The sequence below is a fragment of the Amphibalanus amphitrite genome, unplaced genomic scaffold (genome assembly GCF_019059575.1).
Source record: "Amphibalanus amphitrite isolate SeventyFive unplaced genomic scaffold, NRLGWU_Aamphi_draft 000109F_arrow, whole genome shotgun sequence".
In the NCBI taxonomy this organism is placed as follows: Eukaryota; Metazoa; Arthropoda; class Thecostraca; order Balanomorpha; family Balanidae; genus Amphibalanus; species Amphibalanus amphitrite.
Window position 1 is genome coordinate 28,950 of NW_024881604.1, and position 18,982 is coordinate 47,931.

Genomic DNA, 18,982 nt, shown 5'->3' on the forward strand with positions numbered 1-18,982 from the left:
GCCCGCGTTCATACAAAATCTCCACTGACGGGCGAAATTGTAAGAAAATACATGTTCGCGTAATTACTTTCCACCCTGTATAGTGACAGTGATTTGGATATTGACGTCCAGGCCAGGTCCAAACAACATGTTCTTTGTAACCCGTCGTCCCTGGTTGTGGCAGGGGATGGGGACGCAGCTGATGGCTGACCTCCGTTTCAGCTCAACGGGCCGAGAGCTGCGTACCGCCGGCAGCTGACCCAGCGCCTTGTCATCCCCTCCCGGAGCGCTCCGAAAAGTCTACTGTGAACACCACGACTTAGAATGATGCCCTGCGCTGAGACGAAGCATCAGTGTGGCACCCCTTCGGTGACCGACCGGCCAGGACAAGGGACCAGAGGTGTGTGCGTGTCGGCGCCGCGACTCGTGCAGGACTATCGGAGAGGACGTCTCTGCGAGGGACTCCCCTCGGTCAACACTTCTAGACGCGGTGGCTCTGGGGCGTCTCTGTATGCGTATTGCCTAGAGTCTATGTGCTTGAATCACGCGGGTGATATCGAATACGCTTTTTGAATGTTGTTGCTTACTGCTTACCTAGACGGCTGTGGATAGTTTCTCACGATAGTGCGCGGGTCTATATTATTCATATACACATTTCTAGCCAGTCTTGTGGTGAAAGCTTTGACGAGACTTGTTATTTACATGCTGCAGTCAGTTGCCTGTAGCGCAACGATAGCTATGGGCGGCAGCAGATCGTCACGAATGACGAAGGCATAGTGTGTTTGACGTTGAGAGAAAGCTAATATGACAAATATAACAAATAGATCCATTCATTCAGTCTCCCAGAAAACTTCAAGGTCCTTTGGTGGTTCTCGTCACAATGCGGCTACATGCCGATTGGGCGTGTATTTGGCTGAACGTAGACTATTGGTCTGCGTTTGGCCGAAGCAGACGAACGGACGAACCAGGTGAGCTAAATCGACCGAGGCGGCAACCCGTCGACTAAGCACACCCCTTTCACAGCCTTGTGCACCGAGGAAGCAGTATACAGAGCCGCAGCATCGGTCGCTCTGGCAGTCGGTCTAGAACCATGGACCGGTTACATGCCCCGGCACCGGTGGGTGGTGGGATGGGACGATTCCGCAGCGCTAGGATGACGAAAAGTGACTGAGAAACCTAGGAACGCGTACGCGAACGTTTATTGCAACAGGGGCGGCGGCCAGCGGAACGGACCACTGGCCTTGCACTAGCCACTGGTCACTGGGCCCACGGCACGCTGCTGCCCGCTACCCGATGTTGCCAGGCATCGGCGCTAGGTTGCCATGGAAACATAAGCAGAATGATCACTTATGCTCACATTTACGTTTTTATGGTTCCGTGGGACATTGGTCCGCTACATTTTGCATTTACGATGCGTAACTTGGGCGTCGTTTCAGTCAAGGATTCCTTTGTTTCAGTATGGGTGAAAGAAAACTTCAGATTGGTAGTTGGTAGCAGTCTTGGGCTGCCAAATTTAGTCGAACACGGCGGCGCACGTGACACCAATACGATTGACGCGAATGTCGTTTGGGTATGCGTGGGAAAGGTGGGAAGGTATCTTAAATTTCTTATTTTTTAAGGTCTTCGATCTCGGCCTGCGGTGCTAGTACCTGTTAAAAGAAGTGTTATTGCAGAAAAACATCTGCAAAACCAATTTTTAACTCTTGGCCAAACCCCGCATCTAATAATTGTGATTGTAATCTCAGGACTCATTTCCTTACCTTACCTTACCTTACCAATACGGGAATTTTGATGGCCACTATGGCCTGTAGGGTCCCGCTCGCATCGAGCTCCTGAACTGAGGACTCTCGTGGATACTAATCTGGGATGAAGTATTTGATTCGGTTCCAGTGATCGTCCAATCTGGCCTTGAACTGGTTGAGAGTGGATGCCAGGATCACAGAAGGAGGAAGCGCATTCCAGTCATTCACAGCTCTTGTTGAAAGTGCGTGTCTTCTGACTCTTGATTGGGCCTGGGGCTTCCTCAACTTCTTGTTGTGACCTCTTGTACCAACTCCAGGGGCAGGTGTGAAGAATTTCTCAGGTTGGACATCTAAACCTCCACTGAAGATCTGGTACATGGCGATCATGTCACCCCTTCTCCTTCGGTAGTAGTAAGTAGAGGGATGGCAGGCTCAGGCATTTGAGGCGCTCCTGGTATGGTAGGTGCTTGATGTCCTGAACAAGCTTTGTGGCTCTCCTCTGCACTCGCTCGATCAACTTTTGGTCGGCTCGGTTGAAGGGTCCCCATATCAGGTTGCCATACTCTAAGTGGGGTCTTACAAGTGTCTTGAACAGCAAGGGTAGGGTAACCCTGTCGATACAAAGAAAGGATCGCTTGATGAGAGCAAGTAACTGGTTTCCTTTTGAGGATGCTGCAGCGGCTTGCATGCGGAACTTCAGCTCATCATCAAGGAAGATTCCAAGATCTTTCTCTGCACGAGTATGCTCTAGTTCGGCTCCACCCATCTTGTAGGTATGGCAGGGGTTTCTCGGTCCCACATGAAGTGACCTGCATTTAGCATCGTTAAATGGGAGCTGCCACCTGTCAGACCATGTGATGACCGCCTCAAGATCCCTCTGGAGTTCCTCTGACCCACTGCTGTGAGACACACTACGGTATATCTTTGTGTCGTCAGCAAAAATCTTGATGGCGCTGTCGACAACTCTGGGCAGGTCATTAATATATAATATAAACAGGGTAGGGCCGAGAACAGAGCCCTGAGGCACGCCGCTAGTGACTGGTGCCCATGGAGAGGAGCAGCCTCTCACCACAACCTGTTGCTGGCGATCTTGAAGGAATGAGGCGATCCATCTCTTGAGAGTTCCCGCGATGCCATAGCTCTCCAGCTTGCTCAGTAAACGCTGGTGGGGCACCGAATCAAATGCTTTTTTAAAATCAAGGTATATGGCATCGACCGGTTCTCCATTCTCTAAGCACAGAGACCAATCCTCGATCACTTCCAGGAGCTGAGAGGTGCATGAGCGCCTAGGCCTAAATCCATGCTGGTCGCTGTGCAGAAGTTGGTTGGCGGTGAGGTGAGTCATGATATGGTCTCTGATGAGTGACTCTAGTATCTTGCATGGTATGGCAGTCAGACTCACAGGACGGTAGTTGCCTGGTTCCTGCCTGCTACCCTTCTTGAAAATTGGGACAACAGTGCCAAGCTTCCAATCATCTGGTAATGACCCAGTGTCAATGGATTTCTGAAACAGAATAGTGAGGGGCCGAGCCAACTGTCCAGCTGCCTCCTTCAATAATCTCGGGTGGATTCCATCCGGGCCGGGAGAACTGGAGGTTTTCAAACCTTGCAGTAGTCTTTCAACCATGGTCTCGGTGATGTTGAGATCCACAGCCTCAGCAGGTGAGCCCCCGGGAGACAAGACTGGGACAGCGGCTAGATCTTCGTCTGTGAATACTGAAGAGAAGAAGTTATTTAGAACTGTAGCCTTCATCGTGTCATCGGTGCACAGGTGACCATTTTCATCCTTCAGGTCCTCTATGCCAGGCTTGGTTTTCAGCCTCGAGTTTGCGTACTTCCAAAACACTTTTGGATTGGATTTCAGCTCAGAAGAGATTCTTTGTTCAAATTCAGCTCGAAGTTTCCTTGTGAGGCTGCGAAGCATGTTGCGACAGTGGCAGTATCGGGCATAATCGAAGGGATCTCCTGATTGTGCATAGGCTCGCCACAGAGAAGCCTTCTTCCTTTTGAGCTTCATTGCCCTGCCATTAATGTACAAGTTCTTGCGTGACCTGGGCCTTGCTGGTGGAATTGATTGTTTGATTGCATCTTGCAGGGATTCCTTGAAGAAGCTGTAGGCCTGGTGCACGTTGCTATCATGCATCCTCGACCAATCAACTTCCCCAACCAGGTCCCTCAAAAGGTTGTAGTTGCCCTTGTTGTAGTTTGGCACAGCATCAGGCGTCCGTCGTTCCGTGTAGCATGCTAATTCAAACCTCAGAGAAATGTGATCACTGTGACCCAGGCCTGGCATGTAAGTTAAGTTTCTCATCATGCCTTCTTCATTGGTGAGAAGCAAATCAAGGGTGCTTGGGGGCTGCCCTGGTCTAAATCTGGTGGGTCTTGCCACATGCTGGGTGAGGAAACAGTCCTGAACACACTTGATCAAGTAGTGAGAGTAGTGGCCTTCTGGTTCTGGAGAGAAAACATTGGCCCAGTCAATTTGGGGAACGTTGAAGTCGCCTCCAATCAGCATGTGTGACGGTTTTGAATGTGATGCTTTCTTCAATACTTCTGTAAGCTCCAGCATGCTTTGATGTCTGTTGGTTGAGGGGCTTATATATATGCAGCCTATCAGGAGTTTGTCGCTGTTCAGTAAGTCAACATTGACCCACAGATGCTCAATGGTTGCTATGGTGCCAAATGATGTTTCTGCACAGCGTAGAGTCTCTTTCACATAGATGCAGAGCCCACGATACCCACTGCAACCCAGCCTTGGTTGGGTAATTTCAAAGTTAGTGTACAAGTTGTACCCGGCAATAGCGAGAAGTGCAGGTGAAAGGGGGAGCAGTTGTGCTTTGGGGATTACCTCGGTTATCATGATGATGTCGGGCTCTGTACCTGCTATTTGCATGCACAAGTCATCACGCTTGTTCACTAGTTGATCTGCGTTTGTATAATAAACAGACAGCTCTCTTCTGTTAACAATCTTACCATGGCTTGTTCTCTGATAGCGTCAATTTTGAGAGCATGGGTTGCGTTCACTGTTTTCGGAGGCCTCCACTGCACCTCCAGTTTGGGTCGGTTCTTGACTCACTGTGACGGGGGTTCCCTGCGCAGCAGATGATCTGGTTACCTCAACCGAGGGTGGCACCTTGCCTGCCGTCTCCCCCTTTGAGGCCTTGCTTCTGCTGTTGCCAGCCTCTTTCCTCTGTCCAGAGGTTGTAGTGGAACCCTCATCTGGCACAGTCACTATCCTTCCCCTCTTGATCACAATGTTTGTCTCACCAGTTTGCCGTCGAGCAGTGAGTTCTTCCCTCAATCGCTTTCCTTCCTCCCGTTCCTTTTTGGATAAATCAGGTGTGACGTAGATCCTCTTCCAAGTAGTTAAATGCCGGAGTATTTAACTACTTGGAAGTCAACTTGGAGTCAATTGTATTTAAGTGAAATAGACAAGATCGGCAAGATGAAGTTGTTACCTGCCTCTCTATCACACTCACAATGCAATCTGTCGCTGTATATTTTTGATTGCATGCATCACCTTGACCTCCATGTCAGCTCAATTCAATGCATTGAAATGTAAAATACTGGGGTTGCCGGGCGCAGATATCGGGATTAGGTATTGATTATCTCCGGATAAATCAGGAATGAAAGAGGTGTCCTTCATCTTGATTGGAGCAATTCTTTGGATGTGCTTAGGCCTTATAATTCAGATATACTCTTGAACGACATACTTGTCTGAACTTGGTCTGAACGGTCTGAACACGGACGATGGTGAAAACAGGGTGCCTGGGGCGATTTGATCAAGGTTTGTGAAATTTACACGTGATGTTTTACATGTAGAAGGCCCATGAAGGGGAGAACTTCCAAATGTCTCGTGAATAATATGCCCCCCGGCGCCCATTTTTCACCGGCGTCGCTGAACACAGGTTCCAGGCTTTTCACTCTGAAGGTAGAGCTACATTATCAGTGATCGTTCAGGAAATTACGTGCATGATCTGCAGACCTGTGATTGCGAGACTCCCTTGATATCGGTTTGCGATTTTAAGAATGCTTGTCACTCTATACCTAATAGGAGCATGGCTTTGATTTTGCTTGGCCTTATGAAAGTCAACAAATATAGTCCTGGAAATACAGGAATAGAGAATAACATTGAACAATGCATGTTTCAATGTCAACAGACTGTCAGAATCAGTAAGATTTTGTTAAATCCAATTAGCACTTAGCTTAGCCCTAATGAATAAACAAATGTTAACTCCATTTCTAAATGGCCCCATGTCCACAGTCCTGATGCCTACATTATGTGAGGGTAGAGCATTAACCCGCGCCGGGCCGGGGGTGTTTGAACACCCCCTATGTGGTTTTTCGCAGATATCTAAAGAACAGCCGTGCTTGGCACACCTGTTCATGCATCTTTTCCGCACATGTGAAAATTTCAGACCCAGGGCTCTGAACTCTGAAGGTCAGGTCACCTGGTCATGTTAAGTGACCTCACCCCAGAAAAAGTTGCAATCCTTGTCATAGCTACACCAACTGAACGATCCCCTTGAAACTTTCAGCGATTGTTATGAGTAACAGTATGTGCAAAATGTATACCTCAGAATTTTGATATCGGTGACCTAAAGTCAGGCCAGGTCAATTTTGCGACCTCTCCATTATAAGTCAATGTTCATCCATTATAAGTTCATTCGATGCGTCTCAACGAAACGAACACGATGCTGGCAAAAGTAAATTCGTGGGTTGCTCGTATCAAAAGTTATTCCCGAAAAACCATTTTCGTGAAAATGGCTATTTCTACAGTTTTTTGCCCTCGGGAGGCTAAACCGTTGACCTGAGGTCAAATCTGAGAACACTAGTCAGAAAGATCTGTAAAAGGACTATCGAATGCGATTTTTCGCGGTGCTGTAGCTCTATTGGTTCCCGAGTTAGCCATTGGCAGTTTCCAAAATTGTTGAAATGGACTTCGTTTGACCTTTGATGAATTCTGGCGACCTGACCTTTGACCTGACCCAAAAAATGACTAAAGTGTTTCCGTCATTATTGTTGACGCTCTTTCGAATCTCGCTTACCGCGTGTCTCTAAGGCCCAGGAGCCGAGTTAGACGGGGGGATGTTCAGACACCCCCCCCCCCCCCTCCGGCCCGGCGCGGAAGTCGTGGAACACCGGCCCGGCGCGGGTTAATGCCTTCCATCATTATTCATTTTTACCTTGTACATAATAAGAATGACCAATTATCTCTTAATTGTTATTTTTCAGGGTCCCTTAATCACTGATTTTTTCTGGTCTTTCCTGAGCCTGGTCGCAATGCGAAAGCTGCTTCTTCTGTCAAGTTCCTCCTACCACGGAGCTGAAGGGTTCCTAGGATGGTGCGGTGATCTTCTTACAGAGTTCCTCGGGAAGGAGGTTTCTCGTGTGTTATTCGTGCCATATGCCTTGTTCGACTACAATGAGTACACTAAGACTGTGCGAGACCGGCTAAAGCAGCTCGGCTATGAGGTGGATGGCATACACGAGCTGGAGAACCCGCTGCAGGCCGTGGAGCAGGCTCAGGCCATCTTCGTCGGCGGCGGCAACAGCTTCCGGCTACTGAAGACGATGTACGACCACCGGCTGGTGGACGCCGTCCGCAAGCGTGTGCTGCAGGACGGCATGCCGTACATCGGCTCCAGCGCCGGCACCAACCTCTCCACGGTGAGCATCTGCACCACCAACGACATGCCGATCGTGCACCCGCCGACGTTCGAGGCGCTGGCCCTGGTGCCGTTCAACATCAACCCGCACTACATCGACCCCGATCCCAGCAGCACGCACATGGGCGAGACGCGAGAGAAGCGCATCAGAGAGTACCACATGTACGCCGACCGGCCGCCCGTGCTTGGTCTCAGGGAGGGCAGTGCGCTCCTGGTACTCGGGGACAAGGCTGTGCTGAAGGGTCCGACAGGCGCGAAGCTGTTCAAGCCCAAGGAAGAAGCTGAGGTGTTTGAGTCTGGGTCCGATGTGAGCTTCTTGTTGAAGTGAATCGATGTCGATGTGATGAGTCGATTGGTCATAAATGAAATAGGGATCATGATTCATGATTGTTCAATATGTTCAAGTTCATAGTAAATGTCACCTGATATTGCTGAATCAAAGTCGATTTTTATTCCAGTCTTGAGTATTATCAGAAAATGGCTGAGTTAACAACAAATGGTACAATCGACATGGTTGGATGGGCGCCTTGGGTATGGTAAGCAGTAAGGGTAATGGTAAAGATGTGATTCTGTACTGGGTTGTGCGTTTTCCGAGTCTCATACAGCCATGCGCGAAAGTGTCAAACGTGGTTTCGTGATCGAATGTCAAGATTTTGTTTTCATTCAGGTGCTATATAGGTACCGGCCGTTTTTATGCACGCGAGCACATAGTTATTATTGCTGGCTGTTTCCTTGTTATCGTTGAATACGATCGGCAACATTACTTACCTACTCACTGTGGATGCTTAACAATAAAGGGATGATTTGCTGTTAGGTCGTATGTGATGCATGGTCCGCACTCCGCAGATTGAAACGTGCAGAACAAACAGTTGGAATGCAGCAATGTGATTACAAATACTTGTGCAATAGGCAGTAGCTACAACAGCGAAGAAGGTGGCTACTGGCTACCAACTGGCTACAACAGGTGGCGCGGCTGGTAAGATGCTGGTCCGTGGTTCGGGACAAGATTCTTACAGATAGTTCGGAAGGGCTGGATGGTCGACCCCCGGGTACCTACCTACCGCCCGTCTTCCGGGTTGTCGCGGTACCCAGCTGTACAATCAGGATGGATTGCGGCCGCGGGGTGCATCTTCGCATGCAGTAGCGGGCGGAACACCTTCAATTAAGGGGGGGGGGGGGCACTGCCGACTTTTGGTCCCATTCTTTCCATGCAACGCTCATAGGGCTAATGTCAAAATGCCAAAATCAAAGGGGGGGGGGGGGCACGGTGCCCTCCCCGTTCCGCGCCCATGTTCGCATGCATAGGCTGCATAGGCCTCGCATGCAAGACTTGTGATCTACTCCTGATTTTCTAACACTAACATCTGATCAGCTGCAGTCCTGGCCGGATGAATCCTATCCCAAGGCAAATTCCTCGCCACTGTAGACTGCAGTTTCCCGTCCAAGTTGCAAGCAAGCAAGTCCTTTACTTTTGCCTTCAATCTGCTTAGTTCCGCTTAGCCATGGCTTAGCATTAGGGTGTGTCACTAATCGCAATGCAAGGTGCTCCATCGATTTTATTGTGCCCCACTCATGTGGAAAGGGCGTGGCATTGTTAATTTCCCGCAAATTTTAACCCCCAGGCGGCGCCGAGCGAGAGAAGTTTGCCCTATCTCACAACATAGGCGACCCTAGCGCCCCTGGCGGCTGTTTGCGAAACTAACAGGCCGTTGACTGTATGGGCTTATCCCTGCTCTCTGTAAGCGCGTCTAGGGACAAATAATAGTATGGGCAGATTGCAGAGAGTGCAAGCTAATGACGAATACCTATAATGAATACAATATATTGTCACAGGGGCCCAGGAAAATTCTTCAAGTTGGGGTGCAAGCCCAAAATACCTGACATGACGCATATGAAATAGTAGCGTAGTCAGGGGGTCCCAGGACTCAGGAGGCACGTGCCATCTAGTCCCCCCCCCTATCGCATTCAGAGGACCCCTCGGGTCGGAGGGGCTCTGTGGCACCAGTTTACCGCTCAGGGTCTATGCTGGCCATATTTCGATTCAGAAAGAATAGGGCTCGTAACAGCACCACGTGAGTCCAAAGAAGCCTCACTAAATTGTCCATGAGGGTTACACGCCGGCTTCTGAAGGCTACTGGCGGCCTCTGAGGGCCCTTTACCGGCCTCTTATGGCCGCTAGCGTGCCTCTGAGAGTCCTTGCCGGCCCAAGAGGGGCCATATCTAGGGCCTTACGCCAACCTGTAATCAGTAATGGCCTCACACCAATGTCTCTGACGGCCCCATTACGACGACTGTGAGACTGAGGGCCCTCACTGGTGCTTCTGAGAGCCCATCCGGCCATAAAGACCCCTCCGGTACCAATTGACCTCTGAGGGTCCACGCTGACTATATTTCAGCTGAGAAAGACCTCACAGGTCTCGTAAGAGCAACTCATGAGCCCCTAAGTAGCCACACTAAGATCTCCGTCAGGGTCTACGCCGGCTTCTGAGGATCCCATAACGGAGACCGTGAGGGCCCTCAGCAAGGCCTCTGAGGGTTCACAACCAGCACCTTTGAGAGACCCACACCAGTGGTTCTAAGGGCCCATAAGGACACCACTGAGGGTCCCCCAAGCCAGTGCCACACCATTTATGCAACCCTATATTGGTGGCTCTGAGGTACCCACACCTGCGCCTGTCAGGGTTCGGCAAAAGCATATCTGACGGCCACCTACCTGCAACTCTGAGGGCCCTACACCAGAGACTGAGGGCCGCACTGGCGTCTCAGAGTTGAGAGTACCTTGTCGGTATGTAAGGACCCCACAGGGCTTCTGAAAATGCCGCCGGCCTCTGTGGGCCCCTTGCCGGTCTGAGGTCCCCCTCCCCGGTCGTTGAGGGCCCCCTGCCGACTTTTAAAGGGTTCGCACCAGCAGCTCTAAGGGTCACACACCCACATGTAACGGACCCACACCAGTGTCTCTGAGGGTCCACAACGGCGTCTGTATTCTGTGAGGACCCTCACCGGCGCTTATGAGGGATTCACACTAGCACCTCTGAGGGGCCACACGGGCGTCTGTGAGGACCCCACACCAGTGCCTCTAAAGGCCCCTAATTGGAGGCTCTGAAGGCCCTGCATCGGTGATACTGAGGGTCCTACCAAAGGCACAACACAAGCCATTAGTCTCCTTCTGAGTCCCACACGCCGCCCTCCCACCATAGGCGGCGGAACGGGGAGGGCACCGGGGTACCGTGCCCCCTCTGATTTGGGCATTTTAACATTAGCCCTATGGGCGTTGTATGGAAAGAATGGGATCAAAAGTCGGCAGTGTCCCCCCCCCCCCTCCACTTAATTGAAGGTGTTCCGCCGCTACTGCCTCCCACCGGAGCGAGTAAACCTGTATCAATCAACGACTTTACCACCGTTGTACGTCATAATGTTCTCATCACGCCAAATCAAATACCATCTGGAACCAAAATGGTCCGGTCCAGTATAAAATCTGGCCTACCAAAGTTATGATCAAGTTCAGATAAAATCAAAGTGGGATGACAATAGCAGGTGTTCTTAAATCGATGCCGAATCAGCAGAAACCATTCACATGCAAGAGAAATACCTTGTGCTGATGTTTATATAAAAACAGACATGTAGGTCCATAAAAGGGAGCAGAGATCCTTCATCGTTGCATCTATGTTGAGGGGGCGGCGCCCACTCGGCTCTCAAGTTAGAGGGGGGCAAGCGCCCCCACTGCCCCCCCCCCCCTGTTCCCCGGGGTCTATGCAGTGAACGACGCTACAAAAAAAAAACATGTGACACCTAATAGCAGGCACTATAAACATGCGCTCGTACGTATCCCGTCAGACCAGGACGGGGATCGGGGGTAGTACTATGCAATATACATTAACACAGAACTATTTCGTGCTTTAAGATGCATAACATCACATTTTCACCAACATTCTGAGTGCCAGACAAGCCAACAGCAAGGCGTCATTTCGGTAAAATGCATTTAATGATGATCGTAAGCTCACAAAGCATAGCGAGCGTGTTAGTTCAAAACATTGCCGCTAGGGGCGCTGAGGTCGCTAATGCTGGGAGATAGGCCAAAGTGTCGGCGGTCGGCGCCGCATGGGTGTTAATATTTGGGGGAAATAAAAATGTCACACGGTTTCTACGTGTCTGGGGCACGATAAAATCAGTGGAGCACCATGTTTTGCGAAAAAAGTGCCCAAAATGACACACCCTACTTAGCATAGTACCGTCATACATCGCATTTTGCAAGGCATGGGTCCTGTTTGACGGCAGTCGGCACTACGGCAGTAGCGCGCGCATCAGTGTATTGCGCTTCCGTGGAAAGGTCAACAAACTCGGACGCTCGCATACCCAAGATTCCTATAGATACGCGTACCTACCTATATCTACTACAGACTGAAGACATGGCAAGGCCCAAGCAAGGCCGAAGGAAAAGCGAAAAGCAAATATTATGGTAGAAGTTCTTACGTATAATGATTTTGCAGTAATATAAGTTAGATACCAGTATGTAAATAAAGCCATCCTTGACAAATGACAATGCCTTAAATCGTCTGTTCAGCGTTTGGCCAACGCAGCTATTTTTCCTCGCGTTGTCGCAGTAACTAACATCTTACAACTGATTCGTCGCCATGGGGAATGTATGACATCATACACTTCCAATCGCACCAATTGACTCCGAAATTCAGCTGATTTTACAAGTGTATGACGTCAGCTACCGATGTGTCGATAACGCCTATTTCATTTATATTGATATACACTGTGCCTATCCTATTTCTTGAAACAAATAGAACGCATATGTGGCGATTTGCTATCCTTTGTGTATTGTAGATATGAATTTCAGTTTATGTGGTGTTGATGGGGTGAATTGTGAGAGGCATGTACTTGTCTTAAATATTTTTTATCAATGTTCTATCATTGGGTTGATTTATTGTTATGTATAATTGCCATTGTTGACAGTTTAAAGGAAATAGTTCACTTTCCTGAAATTAGTATTTTGCTATGGATTTATGTTTTTTTTTATGCTCAAAATGATCAGAAACTAAAACAAAACGTTTTTGTAAAAAGGATTATTTTCTATATTTTAGTATAAGAAGAACTATATTCTATATAAAATAATGTTTGACGCGGAAGCTTATTACGCGTTGACCAATCATATTGCGTAGGACAAACCCATCGGCTGTAAGCAGCATTCTGATTGGCTGACGATGACGTGACTGCATTCCTCAGCAAGGCACGCATTCCTCTGCAAGGCACTCTTTTCGGAACGAAAAATGGAATATCTTCGTCTAGGGTGATCGTTGAGCCGTAAAAGCTTCTCATTTGTGCTAGTCTCAGCGCAAGCAACAAAACTGCTATTTCAGTTCCAAACCCCATGTTAAAAGTGAACTATTTCCTTTAATGGAAATAGCTCACTTTCACGAAATTATTTTTTTGCAATGGATTTATGAAATTTATGTTCAAAATAAGCAAAGAAAATAAATCCTTTTTATATTTTTTTTTGTATTTAAATATAGGAAGAATTATTCAGTTTAAAAAGAAGGAAATGACCCCTGTAAGGCACACGCGATCCTTCTTTTTATTTAACTGCTGAGTGCAGTGTGTGAGGTATGTGCAGCCTCTTATATGGCCTTGTGTGCAGCAGGCATGGGGGTAAGGGATGGGTAGCTGGTATGACCTCACACTGCTGCGTGCTGTCAGCGGTGGGCCGGTCTCGGTTGCAATGGCCGGTCTCGAGTCTGACCGATCTCAGTGGTTGCTGCGTGTGGTAACAGAAGGCTGACGCAGTGATGCAGTGCTGTGGGCGGACCTTGGAGCCTGTGTACGGTCCTACCACACACAGGGCCTGTGAACAGCCCTCAGGTGTTGGTGTTTGGTATCCATGGAAACTTTTGGAATATTCCTTTTATGCTGTTGCTGTGACTTTCCTCATAATGGGCTGTTTTGCAGTTGAGACAACCCAAGTTATCTGTTGAAAATTGAAATTAATTCTGCTAGTATGAGATTTGGGAGGTGTTTGTGTTCAACAGGAATTTTTTTGCAGATTTTCTTAGCACAAGTGCAGCTTCCATAATTCTAAAGTTAAGAACCATAGGTCTTGTTTGAAGTTGGATGGTGTAAATTTTACGCCTAGTGCCTGGTTGGTATGAGTCTCCTTTAGTCCTTTTAAGTTCATATCTGATGATTTTTTACTTCATGTCTTATGGATAAGTCATCAGTCACTTGGACTTGAAAAATGTGACATGATTGATGATCCAGAGCTCATAGTTAGATTATCATGGACTTATGTCAGTACCTACCACTCAGTTCATGGTAGTCACAAACTTATCTATATAAGGAGGCAAAATTATGTATGTATACCTATGCCATAAGCAGCACTTTATGTGTCTGCTGATGGAATGCAAGCTTTCCTGTCACCACATCACTGAGCAGGAAGTTAGGGCAGTGATCAGTTTATCTAAAAGGGAATAGGTATATGTGGCATGTAGTAAAATAAGAGTTATTAGCTGTTCTGTTTTTTTTCATAAGTGCTGTGGGCATTAGCCACACCACTCTAGTGCATCCTGTATCACACCACACTTATCAGCAAAACAATCATATAGCCTTGGGCCAAAACAATTCATGACTGAGTAAAGATGTTACCTACCTACATAGCGATTATTGATATCTGACCTCAACAGTGTGTCCCCAGTCCCCACTCAAATATTATCATCTCAGCAATAGCTTGCAAGCCTTGGCCCTGGTATGAAAAACATTGCATTTTGTGTTTTAAGGGTGTTTTCTGGAAAAATATTGATTTTGGGTATTCATGTTTCAGAATCTAATAGCATCATCACATCCTTGCAATTTCTGCATGGTGATTACTCAAGATGGATGTTGATAAATGGATTGAAGTGGCAAAAGACTGCAAGTACTTGCCAGAGAATGACCTAAAGGTACAGTGAAACTGTTCATATTGACTGACACTGTAGACCATGTACCCACCTAAGCTTTGAAAGAATCTTGGCAAGCCTAGAAAAATACTATGGGCAGCTCTTTGTATTGTATGCAGTTTACTCTTTGACGTATGACAGATAGTATGTTAGCTTCTAAAGTAGCAATCACTGTGCAGTCTGTAGATGAAGGTACAGCGGTGGATGTGGATGTAGTATTGTCATCAGTCAGGTACATTCTTAGGTATAAATATTTCGGTGAATGATATAGGTAGTATCTTACAGAGATTGTTGGTAGGAGAAATGAAATTTTACAGGATTTGCATTGCAGCTGTGAGGAAGAAATGTAAATTATTCATCTCCATTTTTGGTTGTAACATGCAACCATTTCTTGGTTCATTCCCTTGTCCTTTGTTTATCTTCCTTTCTTCAGTACAAGTTTATGTCAATATCAAAAAATGCGCAGTGTAGATAACTATGAGCCTGACTAGTGACTATGCTCCCTGGTTTTCAGAATCTATGTGACACAGTATGTGACCTGCTGATGGAGGAGTCCAACATTCAGCCAGTGCCGTGCCCAGTGACAGTCTGTGGGGACATCCACGGGCAGTTCTACGACCTGGAGGAGCTCTTCAGGACTGGAGGACAGGTCAGTCAGCCACTCCACACCAGATCAGTAGCCCTGCTGCGTGGAGTCAGCGTGGATGAAGACCTGTACCTTTTTTTGTATAAGGTCTGTATGTGTTGGACATGGCCCATGTGTAAATCAATGATCAATGTGTTCAGCCTGGCAGTTGAGACTCCTTTATGGTGTAAGCTGTGCAGAAGGTGGAGTATTAATGGCGTTCAGTAGGTTAACTGTCTGGTCTACTCTGGCCGTTTCACCAGGTTCCCGACACCAACTACGTGTTCCTGGGCGACTTTGTGGACCGCGGCTACTACAGTCTGGAGACGCTCACCCGACTGCTGACGCTCAAGGCCAAGTGGCCCGACAAGATCACGCTGCTGCGGGGCAACCACGAGTCGCGGCAGATCACCCAGGTCTACGGATTCTACGGTGAGCGCAGCTCAGCTGTCAGCTGTCGTGAAACGGCAGTGCTGCCTCTCCTGCCATCCATGATGAACCTGCTAAATCAGCAATGAGTATGGCTCGATGAGTGGTGGCATACCTAGCCGTGAGCCGAGTAGTGCCGCCTGACGGATGGATACCTGTTTGCAGACGAGTGTCAGAAGAAGTACGGCAACGCCAACGCCTGGAAGTACTGCTGCAAGGTGTTTGACCTACTGACTATCGCGGCAGTGAGTACCTACGTAACGTGTGCTTGTTCTCAATTCGTTGGAGAATCACTGCCCCGACGTCGGTGTGAGAGTTAGGGTCAAATATGTTAGTTAGCTACCTTGCGGTGCCCCTGAACTCGAATAATGATGTTAGTCTCACCTCTACCTCGGTGAATGAGGCCAATGCCGCATGCATCTTCATATTTATTGCATTGAAAATTTGAAGGACACGTAATTTCTCATCGACTTCGACAAGAAATACTTTCTTAGCTCACGTAAAACTTGAATATTTCCATGACATTTGACGTGCCTGATAGGTTATGATTTTATTAGTCGTAAAAACGCTGAGTTCACTATTGTGCTTCTGTCATAACTGGTGCCACCGGAAATCCATAATGTTCTGACGGCGTGTCGTCCGTCTGCGTGCTTTCTATCCATCAGATAATTGAGGACGAGGTGTTATGTGTACACGGAGGTCTATCTCCGTACATACGCTCGCTGGACCAGATCCGTGTGATCGACCGCAATCAGGAGATCCCGCACCAGGGTAAGTGACCGCTGGAGGCCAGGTCAGTGACTTGTCCACAGCATGCCCTGCTGGAGTCTGCTGTGTGCGGCGTGGCGAAACATGCACCGGTGGATACACCGTGTATTGCCTTGTTTCTTCGCTTGCGCAGTGCCTTTACCTAGATCACTGCTTGTCAGATATAGCGTTCAATTGCACAGTCAGCTTAAACATCAGTAAAAGGTCTTCTTGATAGGTTTGATGTTGTGCGTTTTCGATATTCCTATGACCAGCGTATATATCGAGCGGTGTTTGGCCGGCCTGCTCGCCCCTCGCGGTGTTCCGTGATCCGACATTGAGTAGTCTGACTTGAGGGCGTTGCCTCGTGACCCCGACATCGAGTAGTTAGTCTGACCAGATGGTGCCGTGCTCCGTCTCAGGGGCGTTCTGCGACCTGGTCTGGTCGGACCCCGATGACGTGGACTCGTGGTCCACCAGTCCGCGCGGCGCCGGCTGGCTCTTCGGCGCCAAGGTCACACACGAGTTCATGGCGGAGAACAGCCTGAAACTCATCTGCCGGGCACATCAGCTCGTACATGAAGGTAAGTGTGTCGCGACGTGCTGGTGTCTGAAATGGGTAAAGCCGTCTATTTTACTCCTTGCGGATCAGCCTAGCAAGTGAATGAAATGAAATCGTAGCCCAATTCCTTTGAACTCCTACAAGTCATGTTTGTTGTCAGCAACACTCGAACTGGTTTCGCCTTGGCTCAATAAGCTAACTAGTCTTTCCGCAAGTTCAGATGCAGACTGTCATGCCATTCTGCAGTTGACTGAGCCGCGACCGCTCTCGTTTGGACAGGGTACAAGTACGTGTTCGACGAGAAGCTGGTGACGGTGTGGTCGGCGCCCAACTACTGCTACCGCTGCGGCAACGTGGCCGCCGTGCTCTGCTTCAACGACATCAACAGCAAGGAGGTGAAGATATTCCAGGCGGTGCCCGAGGAACAGCGCAAGGTGCCGCCCAGCATCACCACGCCCTACTTCTTGTAGGCCGCGGCGGTGCCGGTTGGAAAGGAGAGACACTGGGACGCCCGCGTGGGACGGTCCATAGACGGCGGCGGGCCGAGGAAGCGCGCTGTGACAGCACGGGTCTGAACTGAGGCAGGATGGGAGCCGCTGGCGGAGCGACGAGCCGTGAGGTGGCAGGGTGAGGACGGCCACCGGTGTGTGCCGAGGCGCCGCGGCCGGTGGCGGGCGCTGCCGCCGGCGAGGCCGCGCAGATAATACCGCGGCGGTCGGAGCACTGCGGCACGGTGTGCAGGAAGAGCAGTGTAGTGTGTCTAGCTGTGGCCGGAACCGATTGATTCATGCCATGTGGTGTGGGCTGCGGATGAAGCCGTGTGCGCCGCGGCGCTCACACATCAGACGAGCCGTGCCTCGTCCCACAACCCGCCTGCAGGGGCGATGAGATGACCGAGTCGACTCGCTCAGACTCTGTGTTGGCGAGCTGTCATAACTGGCGGGCGAGCGAGCGTGTGCGACATGCGACAACAAAGCGAGCGCGTGCCGTTCATAATCCGTTGTACTGGGTGAGTGGAGGCCAGGGCGGGCGACCCCGCTCAGCACGAGGCAACTGCCACCGCCGGGCGCCGCGCCCGGCTCTGTAATCGTACGTAGAGGGGTGGGCCCGCACCCGTTTGCCCTACTGAACTGTTAGTATGTGACACTGTACCGTACTGTTTGGCCGTGTACGTACCGGGGAGCCGATCGACTGGTTATATGTGTACTCTCTGTGGTGCGCGGCGTCGTATTGCGCCACGTAAGTCTCCTGCGCCGAGATTGACCCGTGTGTACCTGGCCGGCGGCGCTGCGCCGGGCGTCGTTTTATTGACAGGACCGGTTGTTAGTTAGTCGCTGACGCGGTGTTCGCTGCTGCGGGACGCCGGGACGCTCACTGTCAACTGCAGAAATACAGTCCATAATTTGTACCCGGACTTGATGGGCGGACCTCCTGAATCGGGCCCAATCTTACCAAATGCCGTGAATGCGCATTCACGGCATTTGGTAACATTCACAACTATTCCAAATTCACTTATTAATTCGTTCAGGTAACATTCATAATCATTCACGTCGTTTAACTCATTTGACAAAATTAGCTGTAGGTACCTACATAAAAATAATACCGTTGAATGTTGATATTATTGCCGGTAACTCCGGCCAGTGCTGCCATCCTATTTACGGCATTGGTAAGATTGGGCCGTGATGGTACGTTGAGGGTGCCTTGCTTGAAAGGCGTTGAATGTGGGAGCTGAGGGAGGTATTATGTATGGGAGGTATATGGGAGAGTTCGGAGACATTTCTTTATCAAATGCTATGCGTACTTACACATGCCTGCGTACATATCTAATTGGATAAATCGTTCCCTCGCAGATAAGGTACTCGTGTCATGGTTCGATAATGAAGTAGCGCAATGGGGTCAGCCGCCGTGGTCCTGGTTTTATATGGTAGCACAGCATGAACTATTTGTTTATGATAGCCCAGCTGGGCTCCGGTTGCATTTGCCTGTAATCGGAATCGCCTCTATCGGGTCCTAAGTCCAGAAAGCACTCGAAGTTACATTTCAATCTCAAGTACGAAACTGTCACTCCGACTGCAAAATCATGCATCAGAATTATTTGAACTTAAATCACCACGACAGTGACCGAGCTGCAACCCACAGGACAAATGGCACCAGCTGGGCATAGGCAATCCCATTTTGAGAATTTCTCGTGTTTACGTAACCAATAGGCCAGGCGCAAGCAGACGTCATATTCCACAATGCAAAAATTGTCGAAATTGTAAATGGCATGATACTGACTGTTCGTCTGGTTTGGTGTG

General features: G+C 49.1%; 2 protein-coding genes across 18 annotated transcripts; both read left to right on the plus strand.

Annotated features, from left to right (window-relative positions):
- The first annotated feature begins 1,515 nt into the window (after window positions 1-1,515).
- LOC122380887 (alpha-aspartyl dipeptidase-like) lies at window positions 1,516-8,201 on the plus strand. 7 transcript variants are annotated; one of them, XM_043364458.1, is made up of 2 exons: window positions 1,516-1,564; window positions 6,957-8,201. In XM_043364458.1, the coding sequence occupies exon 2, from the start codon at window positions 7,005-7,007 to the stop codon at window positions 7,716-7,718; it is 714 nt and encodes a 237-aa protein (XP_043220393.1). In that variant the 5' UTR covers window positions 1,516-1,564; window positions 6,957-7,004; the 3' UTR covers window positions 7,719-8,201. The 7 variants fall into 7 exon arrangements, with proteins under 7 accessions (XP_043220393.1, XP_043220392.1, XP_043220397.1 ...); XM_043364457.1 differs by having other exon boundaries at window positions 1,547-1,572; XM_043364462.1 differs by lacking the exon at window positions 1,516-1,564 and adding an exon at window positions 1,582-1,618.
- On the plus strand, window positions 1,526-18,093 carry LOC122380888 (serine/threonine-protein phosphatase 6 catalytic subunit-like). 11 transcript variants are annotated; one of them, XM_043364469.1, is made up of 8 exons: window positions 1,526-1,549; window positions 14,208-14,325; window positions 14,837-14,971; window positions 15,211-15,379; window positions 15,542-15,621; window positions 16,042-16,147; window positions 16,546-16,707; window positions 16,965-18,093. In XM_043364469.1, exons 2-8 carry the CDS (start codon window positions 14,260-14,262, stop codon window positions 17,153-17,155), a joined length of 909 nt encoding a protein of 302 aa, XP_043220404.1. In that variant the 5' UTR covers window positions 1,526-1,549; window positions 14,208-14,259; the 3' UTR covers window positions 17,156-18,093. The 11 variants fall into 11 exon arrangements, with proteins under 11 accessions (XP_043220404.1, XP_043220399.1, XP_043220403.1 ...); XM_043364464.1 differs by lacking the exon at window positions 1,526-1,549 and adding an exon at window positions 1,581-1,598; XM_043364468.1 differs by lacking the exon at window positions 1,526-1,549 and adding an exon at window positions 12,120-12,151.
- Window positions 18,094-18,982: the final 889 nt, after the last annotated feature.